The sequence below is a fragment of the Dermacentor andersoni genome, chromosome 1 (assembly GCF_023375885.2).
Source record: "Dermacentor andersoni chromosome 1, qqDerAnde1_hic_scaffold, whole genome shotgun sequence".
In the NCBI taxonomy this organism is placed as follows: Eukaryota; Metazoa; Arthropoda; class Arachnida; order Ixodida; family Ixodidae; genus Dermacentor; species Dermacentor andersoni.
In genome coordinates this window covers 223425665-223450624 of record NC_092814.1, presented here as the reverse complement: position 1 = coordinate 223450624, position 24960 = coordinate 223425665, and the positions used below count along the sequence as shown (strand labels likewise).

At 44.1% G+C, this 24960-nt stretch overlaps 1 protein-coding gene and 1 non-coding gene across 4 annotated transcripts in view; both read left to right on the top strand.

Annotated features, from left to right (window-relative positions):
• Nucleotides 1-19403: 19403 nt before the first annotated feature.
• Nucleotides 19404-24960, top strand: part of FucTB (alpha-(1,3)-fucosyltransferase 10) — a 41230-nt gene continuing 35673 nt past the window's right edge. Inside the window, exons 1-3 of one of the 3 annotated variants that reach the window (XM_055063069.2) lie at nucleotides 19404-19558; nucleotides 19628-19676; nucleotides 22013-22164. In XM_055063069.2, coding sequence (XP_054919044.1) covers nucleotides 19442-19558; nucleotides 19628-19676; nucleotides 22013-22164 — 318 coding nt within the window. In that variant the 5' untranslated portion in view covers nucleotides 19404-19441. The remainder of the gene's footprint in view (nucleotides 19559-19627; nucleotides 19677-22012; nucleotides 22165-24960) is intronic. The other 2 variants (XM_050196673.2, XM_055063068.1) reach the window with 2 other exon arrangements.
• Nucleotides 24373-24564, top strand: LOC126548685 (U2 spliceosomal RNA). The gene has a single exon (XR_007603017.1). It is a non-coding gene; the product is annotated as a U2 spliceosomal RNA (small nuclear RNA).

The following is a 24960-nucleotide window of genomic DNA, read 5'->3' as shown; positions in this document are numbered from 1 at the left end:
ACCTGAGGCGTGCCCGCTTCGACTCGGCAACTAGCCTATCAAACATTTGTTCGCCCTCAGCTTGAACACGCATCTTCTATTTGGTCACCTAATCAAGAACACATCATTCATTCCCTGGAACGTGTACAAAATCGTGCCGCCCGTTTTATTACACGAGACTACAGCCAGAATTCCAGCTTAACTAACATTAACACATCGTTGTCCCTTCCGTCCTTAAAACCTCGCAGAAAAATTTCACTTATCTGCCTCTTCCACAAACTTGTTTATAGCCATGATCCATTTACCCTAGAGTCCCTAGGTCGGATTTTGCCAAGTAGTGACAAGTTCCTCCTCTTCTACCACGCTTTCCCTTGCGGCTCGCGTCGGCCGCCATGTTCTTCCTAACGGGCTCCGGCAGCGCGGTTGTACGCGCTGTATGCACATGAACGATGTGCATTTACAGTCACGGCTTTGCTGTGAGAGGCAGTAAAGAAACGTGGCAAATGAGTTAAGTAATGACCAGAAGTGAAACGTGCCAGTAATGCGTTCCAGCTGTTATTTACGTGCTGTTTTTGTCGTAGACAGTGCGAGCAGTGAAACTGCGTAGTCGTAGTGCAGCTGCCTAGTTCGCGAGAGAACAGCGCACGCGCGCATTTTTGTATATGCAGAGTGTTATCGCAGATGTTTCGATCAGTCGCTCGTACGTAGTACAATTCAGAACTGTGCCTTCAATTATGTGTCTTCAACAAGACAAATACATTTTTATCGGCTGCAGCGGAGGACATCCTCAACCACAGCAGAGCTTCACGGCATAAAACAAGCTGTCCTCTATATACTGCGCCGAACGCCTGATCAATGGGCGATTTTCACTGACTCTAAAGGAGCACTACAAACATTGTGCCCAGTCTGTTAGAAAAAAACAATCAGCCTATTTCTTTCGACATTGCGTACTTACATGACTTGGCCATTGCAACAGGCCACTGTATCACATTTGAGGGGATACCGGCTTATTGTGGTATTCTGGCCAACCAGAAAGCAGATGAAGCGGCCCGCAGAGATCTTCAACACAAAAACTATAAGCGGATTTATTTCACTAGATCGGATGCTTCCCAACTAGCTAAAAAAATTGCTTCTGAAGAAAAGGATTGGCTGTGGAGCTTGCCGACCCAACATTACCATTTTCTTTACTCAATCGACCCAAATCTCATATCCAGACTCCCATCCAGCATTCTTTGCTATTTGGAAACTCTATATCATCGTCTTCGCCTGAACACCACCTATGGAAACGGCTTACGGTAGCGCTTCGGCGAAGTGACAAGTCCACACTGCAACAACTCTGGTTCAATTGAAACCGTGCAGACTATCCTGTTTGAGTGTCGAGCGTATGCCGACGAGCGTGCGTTCTATGAGCATTGCACGCATTCGCTTACACAGAGACCTTTGCCATTTGACTGTGTCTTAGGCCCTTTAGCCTGTCTCACACAACAGAGGCGTGCGATGAACTTTTTATTCACATACTTCGAAAACATAGGTCAACTCGGCAAACGTTAGTCCTACTCTGTCACCCTCATGCACCTTTCACGCAGCGAATTCTGTCACCTCATTATAGGATGGTGTATACACTGAAGGACTTTACCATTGCACGCCGTTGCCTATGAAGACAACTCAGTGCCCAATTTTTTTAACAAATTCCTTTTGTTTGCGCCTCTTTCCTTCTCTCTTTCTCTCCCCAATTCCCTTCCCCACGCAGAGTAGCATGTCAGCGATGTTTATACACTGGTTAAAATCTCTGCCTTTCATTAAAGGGCTCTCTCTCTCTCTCTCTCTCTCTCTCTCTCTCTCGCCCGTGGTACAATTCAGAACTATGCCTGAACACACCCGTGCAAGCGGTGCAAATTTATTTTCATACTTAGTAAACAGTGCGCATAGCTCTTCCCTCTCCTTGCTCGCCATCCTCACTCCCTCCCCTTGCCGTGTTCTCCCTTTCCCTTTTATTTCTGCCGGCCGCAGCTTTTGTGCGCAAAGCCTCAGATAGCAACTGCCGCAGCCGGCAGCGTCTTTTCCTTTCGTTTTGTACTGTAATAAAACCACTATCGAATCCCCTGTATGTTGCTGTTTAAATATTCAACAATAGCTCAACTAAGCGATTTTAAATAGGATGTCGCACTGCGCGGTTACGCTTCATTCGCGCTCAAGAACGAACCCACGATCACAAAGCCAAATTTGCCGTTCGTAGACGAATCTGGTTAGCGCTATTCAAACTGATGCTGTGCTTTTCGAAACGTGTATTGCGCCCGAAGTGTTGCTGTCTGTGCCTTCAATATGCGTAAATTATTGTCTTGAGGCGAACAATGAAACATTGCAACAGCAGGCAGCAAGAAGCGTCCGGAAAGGTACGCTGACTTCCAGCAAACAGCGACAGCTATACAGAAGTCACCTTCGCTGAAAATCTGTAGCCGACACAACTCCAGAAGCAAGAAAACAAGCGTGCTAGCGCCGTCGAACTCAGCAGCTGGACTGGGAATGAAAGAACATGGCGGACGGAAGCAGCTCCCAGCCGGAAGTGGGCGCTGTCCAATAAAGTGCGTCGACGGCGCCGCATACGTTTTCAGTACTTAGTTTTAAAGCTCATAAAGGGCCTTTAATTTACCCTACCTCTTACACAGCCGAATCACACATCGCATCGATTACATAATCAACTCAGTTTCAAACGTCTTTGGGGAGAAACCACCGCATTCAACGCATCAGCCTTGCCACGTGCAATCATCTATTGGAATGGTCTTCCGGGCAACATTGTTCACATCTGTGACCCCGTTATCTGCAAAGAAAAAATATGCAGCATTTTGTTTTGAAGTGTTTCTTTTTCGTTCCATTTTCCAGTTTATTTATTTACTATTCAATAATGATGTTCAAACTGCTTCTGTTCGCACCCCAACTTGAAAACCCCCCTCACATTATAGTACAGTTGGAGCCCGTGAGGTACCTGAATAAATAAATAAATAAATAAATAAATAAATAAGTGTAGTAAACAAAGTCATAAGAACGTCAGAATCCACAAGCACGAAGATAAGACAAATCCATGCACTTCCCATCATTCCCATGGTGGCTGATAGATTAATATATATGTCTCCCTGCGGGAGCCATATACAGTCACTCTAGTGAGTTCTAGAGTTCCCTCTAGTAATTAATGTAGAAAACTCTATGTTTGAGAGGGGTGGCGAAGGGTGCTGTTTCATGGGCAAGTTGGAATTGCATACTGATAAGGGTTGCGGTTTCTAAACACTATTTCTTAAACACCTTTAAACAAGTGGCAGCGCTCCTGTTTGTTTGTCCGTGTTTAGAAAGTGCAACCCCTACCAGGTGGCGAAAGGGGTGTTTAAATATATATATATATATAGGGGTTTTCTTCAAAGTTCAGCACGCAGGACCCGACGTAACATACGCAGGAAGGAGACGACGAACTTTTTGGAAGACTTCTCTTACTTAACGTTTTCGGCTGGTGGACCAGCCTTCGTCAGAGTACAGTGACTGTACTGTACTCAGCACTGTACTCTGACCAAGGCTGGTCCACCAGCCGAAAACGTTAAGTAAGAGAAGTCTTCCAAAAAGTTCGTCGTCTCCTTCCTGCGTATATATATATATATATATATATATATATATATATATATATATATATATATATATATATATATGAACGAGAAGAAAGGGAACCGAGGGGCCCGATTTTTCTTAATCATATCGTAAGAAGCCAACAAAGACACCAAGGATAACATAGGGGAAATTACTTGCACTTACTGACTGAATACTAAAGAAGTGATAAATTAATGGAAATGAAAGTGGATGAAAAAATAGCTGGCTGCAGGTGGGATGCGAACCCACGCCTCTGCAGCACGCGTCCGATGCTCTTACCTATTGAGCTAACGCAGCGCCGTTTTCCCATCGCCCTTCTTGGATACATATATATACAGTAGAACTTCGTTCATTCATTATGGAAAAACCACGAGAAAAACGTACTAATCGGGAAAACGTACGATCCGAAGTAACTAAAAAAGTTTGAGACAACTATTGTTGACATCTACGTAATGCGAAGCATCGCGCGGATCGTCGCGGTACGAGACGCCGACGTGCTGGTGGTGCTCTGGCGGCCCGAGACGCGTTTTGTGGTTTCCTCTTGCGTGGTGTTTTCCTATGGCGTGACGCCCTAACAGTGCTTCAATTCCTACACACGTGTGGTAGAATGAAAAAAGAAAAGGGCTCCGATTCACGCTGTGAAGGTGGTTGCCTAGCGAAACTGTGGTATCATCTGATCCGATGGACCAATGTGACGTGGCCTTGAACGATTGAGCATTGCACTACATGAGTGATTGAAAGCAAGATAATTAAATGCACTGTACAAAATCTTTATACCTCGAAACAATATTGATAACTGCTTTGTGATCACTCTGGTAAACAGTGGGGTTTTCCGTTGCTACTTTATAGATATTCTTAGCTCAAGTTAGATCTACACACGACCTGTGCACAGTGGTTGGCTGACTTGGATTGGTGAAGCACATGGAACCAGACTCTTTCATCACGAACCGGATAAACCATTTCTTATCTGGTTTTGAAATGTGCACATTGAAGTTGCCGACAGTGATCACTGGCATGATGTGATCAAATTTGACCCAAGAGAAATGAGCACGCATGAAGTACTCGGTGTCGACTTTCGGTGCTTTTACATATGAATGTGTAGTGATGTCACTCCCTGCTTTGTATACTACAGTTTACGCTTCTTGGCAACTGCAGATTATGCAACAGTAATCTTTTCCTGGAAACACATGCGGTAAACGCTACATGTGTCGCATTGTTCGAACGCACCTGATCATCTATCATGTGGCTTTGACACTGGTTTTGTGTTTTTCTTTACTGAAACGAACACTGGGGTGTGTCTTGCATGCGTAATTCCAATGGAGATAGGCACTTTTCGCTTTAATTCGTGGAATGGTATCTGTCAACTGTTCTGTCGACGGAGACGAATAAATCCCGGGATCCGAATCATATACAGCTTCACTGTAAAACAATCAGCACAGGAAAGAGAGGCTAAAACAATTTAAATGTGGTAAGGAGACAAAATAGGGGCGCAAAAAAATGCGACGAAGAGGTGTCACAAGAAAGGTTTGCAAATAGGCATAACGAAGTTGTGATGGAGGTGGAACTACCAAATTGTTAACGCGTCCACAAAAATGTTAGCTTGCCTGGACTTTCGTTTATGCCAGATGTGACAGCCTTGAACTTACGTGTAAGAAATTACTCACGAACACGATGAAAGAATACGTGCTCGCGAACTTCCCTTTCGTGGTGCAAAGTGAAACCTGATTTTAGTATATAATGGTTGTTAGTTTATCAAACGAGTGGCCGTGAACATTCACGTGCTTGGACAGAGGAAGATTAGGAAGATGTGTGACCTGGTGATTGTTAAAACGCAGTCTGAAGGGGACTTCATTTTGTCCGATGTACTGAAGGTTGTACACGGAGTATTCCAGCGTGTACACAATGTTACTAGAGTCAGCGTCATGGTGGCCTTTTATCTTGAAATTAAAATTTGACGCCATGCTCTTTACTGCCAACGTATTGTGGTCATGTAGTTGCATACCTTGCAACAGGGCTTGTGGCAAGGATGACAGCCAAGGTTAGCTGAGGGCGACATCTTTGATGACGTTAGTAAATCGCCTAAGTTCCTTGATCTACGGTACACTACGCGTGGTAGCTCGGGAACGGTGCTATTAAGGCGATTGTTTTGCAAGATTGTGATGCTTCTGAAAGGTGCTGTGATATTTGGTAATGATGCTGAATGTGTTAGAACTAGATCAGTACGTGATGGTTGCACAGCGTGCTTGTCTGTACTAACAAGTTTGTTGCGGTCCATTCCATCAGCATGCTTAATAGCTCCGTCAACAATTTCAAGTGGGTATTTTTGTTTGGTGTAGGCATCTCGAAGTTTGTTGTAGTTTTCAACAAAGTTGGAATCTGCAGAATATATCTTTTTAGGACGAAGTGCTTCTCTATAAGGATGCCAGTTTTGCGATGTTTTGGATACCAGCTTTCGAAAAGGAGGTACTGATGCCTACCCGTGGGTTGTCAAGGGAGCTTAGTCGTCAGTTTATTAGCTCATAGAGTTACTGTAACGTTAAGGAAACTGATTGACGAGCTTGAGTATGATTTAGAGAGAACGATGGATGGGTGAGCATTCTTGAAGTCTGCTATAAAGGACAGGAGTTCCGCCTCTCCATGGTGTCAGATTAGGAATACGTAGTCAGTGAAACGCTTGTAGTAGAATGTTTTTAATTTATGTGTGCCAAAAAATTTCTCTTCTAATTGGCTCACAAATCTGTCAGCATAGTTAGGTCCTATTTTCATGACCGTTACGGCTCCACTTACCTGCACGAAGTGTGTGTCATTAAACTCGAAGTTGTTTAGCGTCAGTATTAATTCTAGTAATATGACTAGTGCAGTGCTGTATACAGTTTTATCTTGGACCGTATCGTCGTAAGCCTACAATACCGCTCGGGTGCCGTCATTATGCAGGATTCTAGTTTAAAGCGAGGCTACGTACTAGTGTTACAAGTAATGAACCAAGAGGTGCATCGAGGCCAGTGACATCAGATAAGAAGTGGTCAGTGTCCTTTGAAAACAACTTCCTTATTTTTTCATGGATTTGGATGAAAATTGGCAAAAATGTTTATAATAGTTCCCTAATGCTTCAATAAAAGTTTCAGGGTGATACCTTGAGAATACTTTATTTATTTTATTGAGCAGAATTTTTCTCCCTCGAACTTTCTGGCGGGCCTGAGGAGCTTAAGAAATACAATGGAAGGCTCGTTGAGAATTGACTGCATAGCTAAGTGTGCGCTGAAGTTCGTGACAGTCTTGCTTTCTTTCGCAACACAAATTTTTTCGAGAGTCATTTTTTATGTTGCATTCGCATCAAGCACACTTTGGGGTGGACGAATAGCCACATTATAAATTTATAAAAAGCCGAAATAAAAACAGCGAGACTGTCCCGACCTGCACTGAAGCCTAAGGAAAGTGACAAAAAGAAAAAACGGTAAAAATAGAATAAACGGTAACAATGAAATCAGCTCCAGAAACTGAGCAGAAACAAAAAAAAAGTTTTGAGAAAACAGCTCACAAAGTTTGTCTTCAGTTCTCTAAAAGGCACCAAATTTGTTGTCTTTGGGGTGTTTTGTGATGTGGGGCTACTTGGACATGTGGCCTCTGGTCCGGTGTGCCTTCGTCCCCCCTACCCTTTTTTTTACAGCGAAGCTGTTAAAGGCTGCTATTCCCGCTATTGAGTCCGCGTGTAGAAAAAAAATCCCGATGATATTGCAATGCCGGGCCGACCCGCCGCGGTGACGCAGGCGTTAAGCATTCCCTATACGTGGGCCGATCCCGAAGATAGCACAATACGGGGCCGACCCGCGGCGGAAGTGAAGTAGGCATTAAACACTCCCCATAAGTGAGTCGATCCCAAAGATAGTGCAATCATAGAGAAACATATTGGTAAAGCGCGAACGCTCCCGTAGGGTCCTGCGGCCGAGTTACTGCACTGCCGCCAGCGCCCTCAGTCTCAGCGGCTGATCAGACCGCTAATTTTGTCTTCCGAGGCTTTAGGAAGTTAAACTACGCCTAAGAAAGGAAGTTAACCGAGGGGCCCGATTTTTATTAATCATGTGAAAAGCCAACACACAAAGACGCCAAGGACAACATAGGGGAAATTACGTGTACTTACTGATAGAATTAAAGAAATGATAAATTAATGGCATTGAAAGTGGATGAAAACTTGCCGCAGGTGGGGAACAATCCCACGTCTACGCATTAGAGCATCCCACGTCTTCGCATTCAGTTAGAGCATGGCACGCGTAATGCGAAGACATGGGATCGTTTCCCCACCTGCGGCAAGTTGTTTTTTCATCCACTTTCATTGCCATTTATTTACCATTTCTTTAATTAAATTAGTAAGTACAAGTAATTTCCCTTATGTTGCTCTTGGTGTCTTTATTGGCGTCTCATGAGAGGTTTTAGACGCATGGTTTAGCTGTTTTGGTTTCAGTTTCGATGACAATCCTTTCGGTTCTTGTTGACTTTTGCCTGCAAAAATGTTCAATAGGATGTGAAGTGGAGTGCAAGAGCATTAATGTTTCATTTTTAAGCGTATGCCGCACGAATGGACATAATAAGCTCGCGGATCGCAATGCATACTACTGGAGAAGCCGCCAAGTTCCTCGAAGAACCAGGAAGGCTGAATCAGCTCATGCAGCCTGGAAAAATAATGCGATCAGGGCTCTCTTTATTGCAATTCTTTTACCACTCCCGAGCCGCTTTCCTCAGTTGCACACGATAGGAAGCAGTGGTTCTATACAAAAAAGTTTATTTTTTTCTTGTTTACTAATGGACAGAAAATATACTGGATCACACACTCGATAAATACACAAACTACAAGAATGTTTTAGCAATGACAAGCAACGCGTCAAGCAAAAGTGGCACTTGCGAACCGGGCCAGGCGCATGCAGCGTGCAGTGAAGTAAACATCCTTCCGAAAACGACCTCAAATGCGCATTACACAGCTCAAGCCGCGCCAAATGAAACGTTTGTGTGATGGTACGGGTGAGCCACATATAACAAGTTCTGTGCTTTAAACCGCAGGTCTTGCGAGTGACTTTTGGAAAATTACGCGTTGAAAGTAATGCAAACGCTCTCCGGAAAATATGGGTGCAAAAACAAACGCGTGGCTGCGCGGTAAACGGGTGTCATCGCTCAAATTCTATGCTAAACATCCAAAATGCGGTTACTCAGCATAACAAACGTCTTGCTAACAATGTTCTTAACGCAAGAAACAGCAAAATTATCTCTGCAGAGAAAAGGAAACACCATACCGCATGAGCGAGGCGGCGGTATACGGTGGGCGTAACCAGCGGCACATGACCGGCGCAGCATCAACGACTCCATGGAAGCGGGATGCGTGGACGTAACAATGTAGACGTATGATAAGCTGTCTACCTTCGTAGACAGCTTATCGCTGGCTCGAGGAGTCGCGGGCTCGTGGAGTCAACGCTCGATGTGCTTAGTCGCGCAGGCCGAGTTGCCGATGTGCGTAATGCCTAGCCGCGGGCTCGAGGAGTCAACGCTCGATGTGCTTAGTCGCGCAGGCCGAGTTGCCGATGTGCGTAATGCCTAGCCGCGGGCTCGAGGAGTCAACGCTCCATGTGCTTAGTCGCGCAGGCCGAGTTGCCGATGTGCGTAATGCCTAGCCGCGGGCTCGAGGAGTCAACGCTCGATGTGCTTAGTCGCGCAGGCCGAGTTGCCGATGTGCGTAATGCCTAGCCGCGGGCTCGAGGAGTCAACGCTCCATGTGCTTAGCGCGCAGGCCGAGTTGCCGATGTGCGTAATGCCTAGCCGCGGGCTCGAGGAGTCAACGCTCGATGTGCTTAGTCGCGCAGGCCGAGTTGCCGATGTGCGTAATGCCTAGCCGCGGGCTCGAGGAGTCAACGCTCCATGTGCTTAGTCGCGCAGGCCGAGTTGCCGATGTGCGTAATGCCTAGCCGCGGGCTCGAGGAGTCAACGCTCCATGTGCTTAGTCGCGCAGGCCGAGTTGCCGATGTGCGTAATGCCTAGCCGCGGCTCGAGGAGTCAACGCTCCATGTGCTTAGTCGAGTAGGCCGAGTTGCCGATGTGCGTAATGCCTAGCCGCGGGCTCGAGGAGTCAACGTTCCATGTGCTTAGTCGCGCAGGCCGAGTTGCCGATGTGCGAAATGCCTAGCCGCGGCTCGAGGAGTCAACGCTTCATGTGCTTAGTGCGCAGGCCGAGTTGCCGATGTGCGTAATGCCTAGCCGCGGGCTCAAGAAGTCAACGCTCCATGTGCTTAGACGCGCAGGCCGAGGAGCCGATGTGCGAAATGCAAAGCCGTGGGCTCGAGGAGTTGACACTCGATGTGCTTGATCGCCGAGTAGGAGACGCCTATGCACGAAATGCTTAGGCGCGGGTCCGAGGATTGCGTGCGCGACGTGCTTGGTCGCGAATTCTGAAATCCCTAGTGCTGAAAGGTTTAGTCCCGTGTCCGAGGATTCCGCGCGAGATTCCTGGTAGCGAAGTCCGCGTCGCCAATGCTCGGAATGCTTAGCCACGGGTCTGAGATTTGCACAAACTGAGGGATCGGCCATGCTACTGCGATGTCCGCGTAGCGTCCGTTTTGGCCCGTCGAGATTACGGCGAGTGGAGACTGTCCAGACTCGCGAGGTGTAAAGAGCCGAACGGACGACGTAAGCGCCGGACCTATAGCGAACTGCACTGGAGTCTCGTGCCGGCGCAACCAATCGCAGACTCCGGGCACGCGACCTGCAATCATTTGCATCAATCATTTACCTTCAATCTCTAGTCACTAGCTTACAGTGTGGACCGTTCGGCTTCGAACGTTAGTGTGCGCTGTCAGTGTAGTCGCCGTCAGCCATGCTTCGGCGCATTGATTCATGTGTGCACCCGTTCGAAACCCTTGATACGTTGGCTATAGAGTCGGCGTAAGTTGGCGTTTGAGTTGGGGTGTATATGTGTAAAAAATTAAAATTAAATTATGGGGTTTCACGTGCCAAAACCACTTTCTAATTATGCGGCACGCCGTAGTGGAGGACTCCAGAAATTTCGACCACCTAGGGTTCTTTAACATGCACCTAAATCTAAGTACAGGGGTGTTTTCGCATTCCCTTTGAGTTATCATAAATTGTTTCTTTCCTGATTTCGTTTTTTTTCCTCTTAAGTAGTTACTCATGGCAGGTTTCTTTTCCATTGCCGCCACCCATGAGATTATTTCAGCCTCTCTGACTTTCCGCTTGACGTTCTTTGTTGCTATGTTCCCATCCCACAGGCCTCATACTTGCTGGTAAGCCGCCTAGTTCTTTTCCTCCACTGTGAATCAATGTTTTTCCTGTACAGATACCTCAAAACTCTCCCAGCCTATTTACTTTCTTCCATATTACTCAGTCGTTCCTCATAATGAATTTTACTGTGAGCTTCCCTCTCTTCAAGACTACTCTAGCCCATATCACCCTGCACAGCTTCTTTTGTGGTCTTCCCGTGAGCGCCCAATGCGACGCGTCCCACTGACCTTTCGTTCCCGTCGAGTCCTGATTGTACCCCTGATTTAAAGCAAACAACCGCATTTCCATAAGTAAGCCCTGGAACCATTACACATTTCCACATACCCCGGAGCACCTCGCACCTATTGTATCCCCATAGCGCTCTGTGCTTCATTATGGCTACATTTCTCTTCCCCTTCACTGTTATTATTTTTTCCTGTGCTTTCATATATCTGTTGTCTTCGTTTATCCATATAGCAATGTATTTATATTCTGTTACCCAAGGTATTTCCTCGCCCTGTATCGCGACTGTCTGTTCACTGTTTTCATTGAATACCATAACACCTGATTTTCTAACACTACATTTCAAACCTACATTGTTGTCTTCATGTCCACAGATATTAGCCAGACGTTGCAAATAACTTTGCTTGTTAGCTAGCAACACAATGTCGTCCGCATAAAATAAACCTACAATCTGCTGCTTTACTACTGTACCCGCCTGTTTGTATGCGAGATTAAACCCGATATTACTTCCTTCTAGCGCCCTCTCCATCCTCACCATGTACATCATAAACAGCAGCGAGGATAAAAGGCACTCCTGCCTCAGTCTCTTGTTGATATCAACTTTCTCCTCGCTCCTCATCCCTTCCCATTCAACGCAAACTATTTCCTAGGTAAATCTCTCTCAAAAGCTGTAGGCAATCGTCACCTAAGCCTTCCCCTTCCGGAATATCCCACAAAATGTTGCGGTCTACGTTGTCATAGGCTCCTGTAATGTCTAGAAAGACAACATATAATGGTCTGCTTTCTACTCTTGATATTTCAATACACTGAGTAAGAACAAATAAGTTATCATCCAAACGCCTACCTATTCTGAAGCCATTCTGAAGTTCTCCCAAAATGCCATTATTCTCTACCCATGCTTGCAGCTTCAATTTGATTGCCTGCATTGTTAAGCCTGTATATTACCGGTGTAATTGTCAACGGTCTATACGAGTGAATTCTAGCTTTCTCCCCCTTACCTTTATAAATTAAATTCATTCTACGTCGTCGCGAACTGTCTGGTATTCGTCTATCTTTTAAAGTTTTTTCCACTGTGTTCGATGGAGCTTCCTTACTTTTTGCTCCTAGTTCATTAATCAGCCTAACGGGAACCTCGTCTAGCCCTGTGGCTGTGCGCTTAGGAATTTTCTCTTCGGCTTTCTTCCAGTTGAAATTTGTCAGCACCAGCTCCTTTTCCACCTGGGTCTCCTTCATGCTCTTTTTTTTTCTTTAAATACAACCTCGCCATTGCTTTGGAAATATTCGGCTGTTATTTTTCAGATGTAACTTATTGCCGCTGCCCCTTCCAGTTTGTTTCCATTTTCGTCTAGGATATGTTGTATTGTTGTTGACTTCCTGCCTAATCATTTTATGTGGTTCCAAAATATTCTAGGTGCGGCCTTCTTTTTCTCACATATTTCTGACAATCAACGCTCACTTTCACCTTTTATCTTTGCTTGCACCAGTATTTGAACCATATACGTTTTCTCCCGGTATATTTCCCATTTACTGGTTACTTCATCCTGTGGCAACTGCGCCTTCTTTGCCTGCCTGTGCTCTCGGGATGCTTTCTGTCGTTCGGCAATCGCTTCTTGTATCTCCCTGTTCCAGCAGCTTTTCGGTTTCTTTTTTCCTTTCCAACGAACATGTTGTTTCTCTTTCCGTATTTCTGTCGTTATTGCACTTAGAAGCTCACTATATTCCCACTCTTTACTTGGCCATTTGCCAAGTTCTTCCTCGACTCTAGTGGCTATATTTGTTATTTCTTCAGCGTTCAATTTGGACTGGCCATTTTGCACCCCTTGCTCTCTTTCCCAACTACATATCCCATTTTCAAAATGATGCGTTTATGGTCACTCCCTATGCTGCTATACCCTTCCTCATCAATGACCATTTCTCTCAACTTATCACGAACTCTTTCTGTCATCAGACAGTAATCAATGGTTGATTGCCGGTTTTCCACTTCCCACGTGATCTGCCCTTCACACTTAGACCCTGTATTCACAATAACGAGGTTATGTTGCTCACAAAGGTCTAGCATTGACTTCCCGTTGTTGTCGGCATAGTCATCTAAATCCTGTATGTGGGCATCCATGTCACCTAATAGGATAATTTCAGCATCACTCCCGAAACCCTTAACATCAGCACTTATGCATTCCACTAACTCTTTATTCTTCTCTGTGCAATTATTTCCGGTCCACAAATACGTAACGCCCAGCCAAGTTTTTTTCCCACTCATTGTACTTCATAACCAAAGATGCTCTTGACATTTTGAATTTACGCTTTTCCATTTGGCTCCCTGATGGATGAGCATTCCGACTCCCCCTCCCTTTCTTTCCGACTTAGTTCTGTTGCACCCTTCCCAAACATAATTCTCAATCAATGGCGGCTCTTACGAATCTCTAAGGTGCGTTTCTGTAACTGCATACACCCCTATTTGTTCTCTATTTAACTGGTCCTCAATCGCTGCCCACTTTTCCTTTCTTCTGCCGCCCTGCATGTTTGTGTAGCCTATTGCATGGCGAGCTCTCTTTCTTGCTTTCCTCCTTTTTATGTTATTGACGGCGATGCTGTTCTGACGTTCCCTTAGGGGACCTTCTTCATTACTACCTACTCTGGCCTTGTGAGCGCCCGTGGGCCCCCCAAAAAAGCAACAGCGCGACCAGCAAGTCGCCAGCCCACTTCTCGTACAAGCCTGTAATTGAAGTGGATCCTGTCTCGTTGAAAACCACCACACCTTCTCACTTCCCTGTTTACTTCGACAACCTCGAAGTCTTTCTCTCGGTTCATTTTCCATATCGCCTCATTAGCAGCCACTACGGCTCTTTGTATGTAACTGTCATGTACAGGCACCTCCGGCACCATGCACACCACGATCTGCGCCTGAGAAAGCTCGAGCAAGTCGTCCACCCCCTTCGCCAAGCGCTGGGCTAGTCCTGTCCCTTTCATTTAGCCCACCTGCTGGCCTAGTCCTGTCCCTGTCATTTAGCCCACCTGCTACTATGACAAGGTTGCGCTCGTGGGCATTTTCCGCGAGCTTTGCTTTTGCTCGCTCCATGACAGAACCCAGCATCCGCCCCGGAAATGTCCCTACCGCCACTTTTTTATCGCAGTTCACCCTTTCCTTAATTGCTTCTGAGCACCTAGCCAAGCTTTAGTTGCCGGCGATAATCACCATTTCACTCTCTCCTACCTCTCCCTGCTTCCCTTTGTCCTTTTACGCGTGATTCGGACTCGACAAGGGGCATTGACCCCAGCGCTCCTGCTTTTTCCGCGTGGCGGCCTCAAGGTTGGTGCCGCTCTTTCCAGCTAACCCCTCACCACGTTGCACGCATTCCACGCACTTTGCTGGCACTCCCTCTCCTGTCACGTCGGGGGACTGCGTTCCATTGTCAGGACCATTCTCGTTCACAATGGCGGCCATGTTCAGCTTTACCTCGGCTGTTTCAAGTCTTTTTCCACTACCTTCCGTGCATCACGCTCCCTATTTAGCTCATTTTTGAGCTCTTCAACCTGGTTGACGAGGTCTTGCTGAAAGCCTCCATTTTCTTCAGCCTAGCATGCATATCACAGTGTGCGCCGATGGACTCGACTCCCTCTCCATTCTCATCCGCCCCCTCATCTGCCTTGAGGGACCCCCCGCGCACTACCTGCTTTCCCAGCTTTCTTGCCATGTAATGCACGGCTTTTTCTAATGCAAATACTATAATACTATAATAATGCAGAGCATGTGCCTTCATGCAAAAACCGATATGCACAGGATCTAAATCCTTGAAATGTCGCAAAGTAATTCTCACCAATGTTCTAAAAGCAATCAATGCCGAGGAGACTTCAGGTATACACATTTTTGCACGTGTTCAACCGCGGCCACGCTCTCACTTTCATACCAAAACACACACAGTAAAACCACTAATAGCTATTAGTCTTGCCACTTCCAAGCTACTATTTAAAGGCTATAACGACTTACGTCCCACTCGGTTGCACGTGTTAAAGCACGTGGCGCGAAAGGACGCTCTGACAACCCTACAAAACCAAATGTACACGAAAAAAAGAGAGACAAAAAAAAAAGCTACTCTATTATTCAAAGGCTAAAAAAATCAGCAAATCAAAAAGAGAAGCAAGCTCAAAGCATGCTCAGAAACTTATGATTTTGTCGCCGCCACGGAGCCCTAAAAAACACATACATTCGCCACAAAATCTCAAGCACGCTTTCGGCGGCGTGCATCTCGTTTCTCTAGAGCAAATTGCTTCGCGAAAAGGGCCAATAAGATCGTCCCGGGAGCGGGCTAAGGGGGACTAATGAGCGTACCATTTTGTCACTTATTTTTTTTTTTTTTTTGTCTTTAACGAGTCCCCATAATGATGTTAGCAACAATTTCCTTAAATGCTCCGTGGGATCGATCGTTGTCAATTAGCTTGTAAAAATGTTTTTGTCATGCAGTTGTCTTTGCGCTTCAGCAATATAATCAGCCTTATTCATTATCGGCTGACTTGATAATGATGTCTGTCTGAGCTTGTATAGAGTTTATATCGCTTTCTTTTCAGTAATTGGCAAGTTTTGTTTAAATGAGGTAGATTTCTCGTAAGCCTGCAGAATATACCGTTATACTGCCGAAACGTTGCGCCGGCGAATTCCAGTGCTCACATGATTGCGTCATTAGACGCTGCCCGGTCATGAAAAAGTAGGTCATGAGGGGCGCCGTAGTGGAGGGCTCCGAAATTATTTCGACCACCTGGGATTCTTTAACGCCCACATAAATGTTAGTACTGTACGAGCGCTTTCATTTTTTTTTTTTTTTTGCATTTGCCCCCCTCGACATGCTGCCGCCATGGCCGGAAATCGAACCCGCAACCTCTTGCTTATAATAGTGCAACTTGAGGCTACCATAATTGTCTGTGTGCCTACTGAGACTTGGCTGTGTGATGATGATCGCAATCTCTTTTTATTTTTCGTATTATAGTTCTGAGTACTGCAATAGACAAACAAGCAAACATATGGTGGCGTTGTTGTTTTTGTATCGGCTGGCGTTACATATTAGCGTAGATGCGATGTCTGCCATTGCAAGCCTGTATATCTTGAACGCGACCACCAGTTTTTTTTTTTTTTTTTAATCTCGATAGCAAAAAATCTTGTACTCGGGGTTATGGGGTTATTTGCTGCTCGCTGTGCTCATCCACTATTACATTTTTGTGACGCACTCAGTAAAATCATGGAAACATTATTACATATAAAAAATCGTTATCATCATGGGTGGCATACACATCAATTCACATGATAAAACAGCGTTGTGCCCTACAATCTATTCGTTTATTTCATAGTTGCAGTTAGCAGTGCCTAATAACACAATTGACAAAGTGTAGTAATGATGGTGTAAGCCCGCTCACTGGTCACACTGCACTGTCAAATTTGTTGCCAACTTCCACTCAAAGCAGGTGTCTTGAGTGTGGATATCACGGATCATTACCCTACATTCTTGTACTTCGATTTCCTTTCTCGTGTGCGCATCACTTCTTCATTCATCAAACGTGTTTTAGACAAAGATGGATTAATTGTTGCTACCACAGCTATCAATTGGTCCTCGGTAACTATTACTGACCCTCAGAAAGCATTCTCAAAATTTGTCTTTCTTCCGCACACACTGATTCTCACAAAAGGAAACGGAAAAAAAAGAAAAAGAAAGAAAATCATGCCTCCACTCAAAGCCCCTGGTTGAATAGTGGATTATTGAAGGCGATGCTCTTAATGAACAAAATATGTTCGTAAAGAACAAAAAAGCGACCTTTTAATGTTCGCCTGCTTTGCAAGGAAAAAGTTCGGAAACGCTCTCAGTGCTGAATATAAGATAGCTAAACGCCAGTATTATGAGGATTACTGAATGTAGATCAGATAATAGTAAAAGAAAATGCAAAATTGTGAATGACTTTTTAAAGATAAACGTAAAGGTTGATCAGATATCTCTTATCAGACATGACGATAAACGTTATAGTCATCTAAAAGAAATCGCTGATGCCTAGTAATTTCTTTTTCAATCAGTCCGTAACCGCACCACACGATTTCGAAGCTTCCTTTACGAGCCTTCCTCATTCATTTTTCATGCTGCCAACAACACATGGTGAGGCATTTTCTGGCATACGAAGTTTCAAACCACGGGCGTGGGGCTTAATGGCATGCAGCCTTACCATAGAAAAAGTGATTGCTCATCTGAATGTTTTTTGTTTTATTTAAGAAAAATATTGAAATAAGGCATTTTCCCGAATGAGCTAAAACGAGGAAAGGTTACTACTATTTCCGAAAATTAAGACTATTCATTACTGACTAATTATCAACACATTTGCATTTTGCCTTTCTTCAGTAAGGTAATAGAAAAAGTAATCGTTATATGTTTAACAAGATACCTATCAAAATTTAATTATTCGGATTCCGGCAGCGATATTCAACTAGCCCTAGTCCTTTAACTGATATTGTCACGTAGTAGTTGACGGTGAATAATACAGCGGCTAAACTGTGAAGGACGAAATTACCTTTTTATTGGGCGAACTTGTGTCCACAAAAGCAAGTTACACTCAAAGCACAGCGATAGCGGCGAACACGGTCGGCGATCGTCGAAATCTGATCTACCGGCCAAGCGTGCGGGCTTTTATACATGAGTCATCAAAGGTTCCAGAGTAATCGCTGATGCCCGCGTGTCTTCCAGAAAGTTCTACACAATTCGCGTCGCACATGCAGTCAGATTACGCAAGCTTCGGTGACAACAGACAGCACAAAGAACCATCGATAACATTAGAGAAACTTCCGATACATGCGGGTGCGTCCCACGCTGAGCGATAACATTTGTTAGACGGTGAAAGCGGTCACCCGAAAAAGATAAACAAGTACACGTATCAATATGTTGAAGAAAGTTATTGATGATAATTTTGCCAGCTCAGTATTTCTCGATCTCGCTAAAGCATTCGACACGATCGACCATTTCTGTATCATACTTTTTTTGTTGCTTAGTATGTATATAATTTTTTAGACTTCTTTCTAGGTTGGTACCCTAGCTTATTTTCACGTATATTACTCATAGTTAGCATTTCTTTAGCATTTGATCTATTTGTATTGGAATATCTCTAGGAACATTTTCCTTGTTATGCTACATATTTGCATGTAGTTCACGTTTGATATTCATCTGTAGATATTCGCATGCCTTTTTAGTTTTATTTAAAGTAAATCAGTCCCTGTGGTCCAGTTGTGAGCCCGTGTTCTCTGTCCAGCAAGTCAAAATCGTATAAATGAATAGCAAGCAATGCAACTTCATATCAACCTGTTCGTCGCCCTATATTGAACAGTGGAATATCTAAATCCTAAGCCAGACCTGAGAAGACACTTATGATAAAATAGCCTCCTATACCTTAATGCCTCCGCGGCAGACTTGGCGGCACACTTGACAGCAGAAGATTCTCCCCCGTCAGTGCCCATTTTGCCACAGACACCTGTGGTACCCAAACCCGGCCTGTATGCAATTCCACTATCCCGCCCTCCTGTTTGTCAACAACATCGGAACATTATTTAGTCCCCTAGACTCCATGACACTGTACCAACACCTCCACTGTGCGCTGTAGATTATTATACTCTTCTGCTTAATTTGAAAGACAATGAAAAAAATTAATGTCCACTTTCGCATTACTTTTACCCAATGCGGTGGCTAAGAACTAGGTCACGGGAACCGTGGTCACGGGTTCGATTTCTGGCGGTCACATTTTGATGAGAGCCGGATGAAGAAACGCTCGTGTGTGGAACTTTTGTTGTACGGCAAAAGTACCTCAGCAACCATAAATAAATAAATAAATAAATAAATAAATAAATAAATAAATAAATAAATGGGGTCCTCCTGTGTTCATACGTACAGATGAACAAGCTTGCCTGTTCTAAATCAAGAAAGTGTGGTTCCCACGTCAGTACTGGAACAACAAGAAGTTTCATACTAGTCACCCTTTTCATATCGATTCACATTTTGCAACTTATTTTGCAAACTCCGCTTATTGCGACCGCCGAGACGATTTGCGGAGCCGGGTTTCTGTTTCGCAGTCAACATGTTGGCCAGCAACATCCTAGAGGCACGTATGTTTTACCTTTGCATTCATTCCAATAGACTCACGCACCGCCTTTCTCCAAAGCGCGTGATCTTATTCCGAAAAGAACCTGTGCGTGTCCCTCTCTCAAATTCCTGAAAAGTTCTCCGATTTCTACCAGCACCAAGCAGGTTGACGGAAATCGAAACCGAAAGCTAATTGCCCGCCTAGAGACAGACTGCGAGCGCACGTATGTCAAGAAATGGTGGCTGTCTGCGCAGCCAAGAAGTTCAGATCAAGGCGGTTTTTAGTTCGGACCTCGCTTATTTTACTGACCCTTGCCTTATTCTCATGCGGTTTCTCTTACTTTTTAATATCGGTAAGTAATCACAGCATCGCTGCTGATCAACGGTTTTGCTACAACCTAGATTCCAATTTTTATGCACAGAATGCTGAGAACGATCCGCTCTTCTACGGCCACTACCGAACCGACCACAGTAAGTTTCTGCGCGCTTGGAAGCTATCAGCCTTTTCTTCCATGCACATTTGTTTGGGCTTTCTTTCATGTGATTATTGAGCTTTCATGATTGCATTAATAATTCGTTGTACTTTAGGAAACAGCGCAAAGGGACACAGATAAAAGGCAGAAACACGACAACACAGGCGCTGACTCACAACTAATACTTTATTCAGGGAATTCACCCACATATATGTATAAGAACTGAAGTCCAGAAAACCGGTTCATGCGCAAGGCATGTGGTGCGCTTCGATGTAATTATCAGTACTGATATAAATAAAAAGAATTATCGTGAAGAATGACCGACGGTTCACCTATACATGCGTCCCCCCTAGTCTTTATGTTGTATGCTTCTGCTATTTCTCGTGCCATCAGGCTTGCGTGTTTGAAGATATTAGAAGTTTCTTTAAAGAGAAGGACACAGCCATGATTTGCAATGCACAGGAATATGTAGCGGCGCACTGTTTTGTCGTAATTCATGTTCTCTAAGACGAACATCAACGCAGCGCTTCGTTTGTCCAACATATTCTTTACCACACTTCAGCGGAATGACATGCACACCTCCTTTTGCACATGCAATGTATTTGTTGACATGGTTCACTGTACATCTGCCCTTGGCCTGATTATCTGTCAGCATTTTGTCAACTCTAGAACAGATGTGTCCTACCATGATATTTCTTTTGCAGAAAGCACTACATTTACGCCGTACCTGGTACCAACACTCATTAAGCCATGCGATATTTTGTGTATGTACGGAATCGCTGCACGACTTTTTTTTTGGTTAGCTTAGTTTGATTACATTCAGGTTTCCTATGGGCGTACTTAATGCTGGAAACAATACCTTCACAAACAGAGGTAATGACAGTGCTCGTAAATCCAGCGCCCGCTAAACGCTTAATCTGTGCATTAAAGGCTGGCTTTGACATATGTGAACAAGATTTCTTAAGTGCTGCATTCAGTACAGTAGTTGCTACCACCCGCTTTACAATCTTAGAGCGGCCAGAATTATAGCTCAAGATTGGTTTCACAGATCTAGGTTGATACTGCAAGAAAGGATAGCATTCACCAAAGGTTAAACAAATGTCAAGGTACCGAAGTTGCTTATTTTCTGGAACCTCGAGCGTGAAGGTAAGGCCTATATTGTAGTCTTTAAAAACATTCAACACACTGTCAACAACTGCAGGACAAACATCACTATCGAGAAAAGCCAAGAAGTCATCAATGTAATGTAAAACACCACAGGAAAGCTCTCTGAGGTGATGCTCTAGTTGTCTGTCAGTAAAACCCAGAACAATGTCACTGATAATAGGTGCCACACACAAGCCTATGCACACGCCAGATTTTTTTACAAAAACATTACCGCGCCATGAAACGAATGTAGAGCCGAAATAAAAAGACAACTCGAGAAAGGCTTCTGTCGAAATACGGCAGCCACCTATGAAGCCTTGTTTGTCATTGTCGTAAATTGTGCACTCTTTTATGCACTTAAGAACCTGAGCATATGGTAGAGAGTAGTATAGGTTGTATATCTCTATACTGAAGGCACTGTGAATGTTTGCCAATTTACTTTCCAAGTACTTGCAAACTGGATCAGAATTTGCAACTCGAAACAGGTCAACAGTTTTTAGGCACTGAAGGTTTTTCTGCAGATACCTCGACACATTTAACTGCCAGCTTCCCTTTGCAAACACCATGGCCTGGAATGGCATTCTAACCTTGTGCGATTGTCTTATCTTCAACCACGCAAGCCAGATGGCAAGAGAAATAGCAGAAGCATACAACATAAAGATTAGGGGTACACATGTATAAGTGAACCGTTGGTCATTCTTCACGAGAAAGAATTTCATTACTTATATCAGTACTGATAATTACATCGAAGCGTATCATATGTCCTGCGCATGTACTGGTTTTTTGGACTTCCTATATTTGTATGTGAACTTCCTGAACAAAGTATTAGTTGTGAGTCAGCGGCTGTGTTGTCATGTTTCTGTCTTTTGTCCATGTCCCTTTGTGCTGTTACAAACATATGATGAATCCTAACCAACTTGCCCACCTTGCTACCTTGCTTCTGTACAATTAATATTCAACTGCTCCATCTGTTGTACACCACACACTGTTTTGAAGTGTGATCGTCCTGTGGCCTGAATAAAGACTGAAGGATTACGAAGGCATAAAATAAACATTAAAGACATAAAATATTGCAAAGGCGTAAGATTGAGTGTCATCTTTTAAGCAAGAATCGCACTTTTCATTTTCTTTTAACAGCACTGCCTGAAAATCATGTTAGTATGTAACGATTTGAACTCTCATATCCAGGTCATTACACGGGATCGCTGGAAAATGTTTCTGATCCGATCATACTCTGGTGGACACCATTCACCAAACAAGCTGGTCATACGAAGACATGTGGCAACAAAAGATGCTTCTTTACGGAAGACCGGATATTTTTCAACCATACGAACTTGCAAGTGAGTGTGCCCACTGCAAGCATCTTTCGGATAACAGAGTACGGTGTAGATTCACGCTTCTGCATGACTATGAAACTTCCATGCTCTGAAACATGTGAGCATGTATAGTGTACCCTGGTAATTAAACGGAAAGCCTCCAAGAACGTAGTTAGAAACTGCAAACTAAGCACCTGATTCTTACGGTCGTGCAAAGCCTGAGTTGTGGCTGGAATTTCTTGTTTTGTGCTGCATAAAGCGATAGTAAAGTATCTCGGAACTTGCCCAAAAATTTAGCTTAAGAGTAATAGCCGATGATGACAGTGACAGCTACATTCATTGCTTATCTATGTACATGGCATGTTTAATTGGAAAGTTGTGATTTGAGATCAAACAATATTGCACACAAGAAATGGAGATTGAGCACACGTGTACACAGCATTTTAAGTAATGCTCATTTATGTTCTTCCCTTACAAGTTCAGTTGACGTGTACACCTTGCTTGCTGCATATCCACCGTGTGGCAGCTGCAACACAGTCCACATTACCATTGTGGCATACACATGGGCAAGATTGAAGACCTGCTTTTCGGTATAATCTTCCTTAACTTTTGTGCAGTGGAATCACTGACGTTCGAAGCAGAAGAGCAAGGGCACACTGGCCATCATCCTCTTTTATGTGAATGATGTTGCTCTTGCATACACCTGGCCAAACATTGCAGCCATGAGCAAGCAACCATTCTTTCCCCCTGCCCTAAAGTTGCCGCCATGTTCAAAGAATATTCAACAACAGTTTGGTTCTAGATTATGCAGGGTGCCTTATAGCAGCTATTGTCACAAGCACTATATATAGATTGGACTTAAATCATCATGTAGTTTACAGTTTTGTGCTATATTTATGTGCATGTAGGTCAACCTTTCTTTTCAATAAAATATTGCAGCTAACATATTACTGTGGTCAAAGATTGTATGTAGACGTGACCAATTGCAACCTTGTGCATTTATACATTTATTTATTTCTGATGAATACCCTTAAAGGCCCTCACAGGAGTGGGGACAAACACTGAAGAAATGGTTCACTAGTGCAAAAATAGAAAAACCAAAGAAAGCAAAATGATTACAGGTTATAAGCGCTACAGCAAAACAATAAGGTGCAGGGTAACATATCTAGTATAATTACACAATAGATATTACTGGCGAGAGCAATATAACAGCTTAAATAAATATACTTGAGAATGTTATCAAAATATCCATGCATAACATGGGCTAAACTTTACTATATGGCACGACTGCACAGTAGCACTCAATATTTAGTAACGTCACGTTTGGTTGCAATGTGCAATGGTAGATTATTTCAGTCAGTCGTGGTTCGAGGTGCAAATGAACAGGTGAAAGAGGATGTGTGACAAGTGATTTGCTTGACATTACATGAAAGATTATGGCGAGGGAAAATGATTGAGGTTGGTTGGAAAAATTCACCGCGCAGTGATGCATGTTTGTATAACTTATAAAAGAGCTAAAGGCGAGCAATTTCACAGAGGTTTGATAACAGTTTTGACTTGGCACATTGTTTTAAATATGTTACACTGTGGCATGAATAATCTGTAAAAAAAATTCTGGGTACCATTCCACTCTATGAAGGTGGACGACAAGTGAAGCTGTGTGTGTGGGCCCCTTAATAGTGAACTGTCCATTGCCGTGTGTCAAACGCTGTATGCACACAAATGGAAGGCAAGGCGCGACTAGTCGCTTCTCCATGATGTTGAGCCTCAGAAGATGATGGGGCACCGGGGCTATACATACCCATGTATAGTTGTAAAACGAGGCATGACTCCTTTTACTAACGAATCATGGCACGTAGAACAGACATGCACCTCACTGCACTCCAAGAACACACACTGCTTCACCGTAGCCAAGGCGATTGTGCGTTGGTTGACGTCCCACAGTGCAGTAATGGTTGTGAGGTGACTCGAAAACCACAAGCGATCACACACAACACAGGCCACACAATATTGGTTCCCCACAAACTCACTCTGAATCCTGGCCATTGCTCCGGTGAAACATTCCAAGTTTGCGGGATCGGGGCCACATGGACAGTTTGCATTTCTTTCCACCTCACGGTCCTGGTGGGCAGCACACTTACGAGACTGCCACCACAGGAGAGTGGAAGGAAAGGAAAGGAGACATGCAAGCGCTTGGAACGCTGACAAAGAGAGGGCAGTGCGAACGTAGACATGGCCAGCGCGGGTCAAAGTGTAGTATCTGTCCTTATCAGCTTAATATCTGATACGGGTTGTATTTGAGCCTGCGATATTAAACCAATTTTTCTTATTATTTTTGCAACTTGGCGGAGTGCTTAAAGCCTTCTTCACCTCCGCCCCAGGTCAGCCCAGTATTGTACTGTCTTCAGGATCAGCACACGTATAGGGAGAAATTCTCGATCTACATGGCTTGATAGACACACGGAATTTTTTCCAGAACCTAGCCATATACAGTTTCGCTGTAAAGAAAATGAACCAGACAGCATGATTTTGAAGTGATTTGATGTTAAGTATGCTTGGTCAGAATCCCAAATGGCAGAAGCATATTAAATCTTGGGGCAAATAAGTGTGATGTACGCCAGTTTGCCTAAGTGCATGGGGGCCTCCTTTAAGTTACGCTTAAGCATAATGCATGAGCAGTTGGTTGAAGCCAGAATTAAATTAATGTGATGGTTACATCTTAAGTCAGGCTGGAAATTAATTTCAAGGTATTTGTAAGTGGTGGTATGTTCAACGAGGCTGTTATATAAATAATAAGAGGTAAGAATCATTAAATACTGA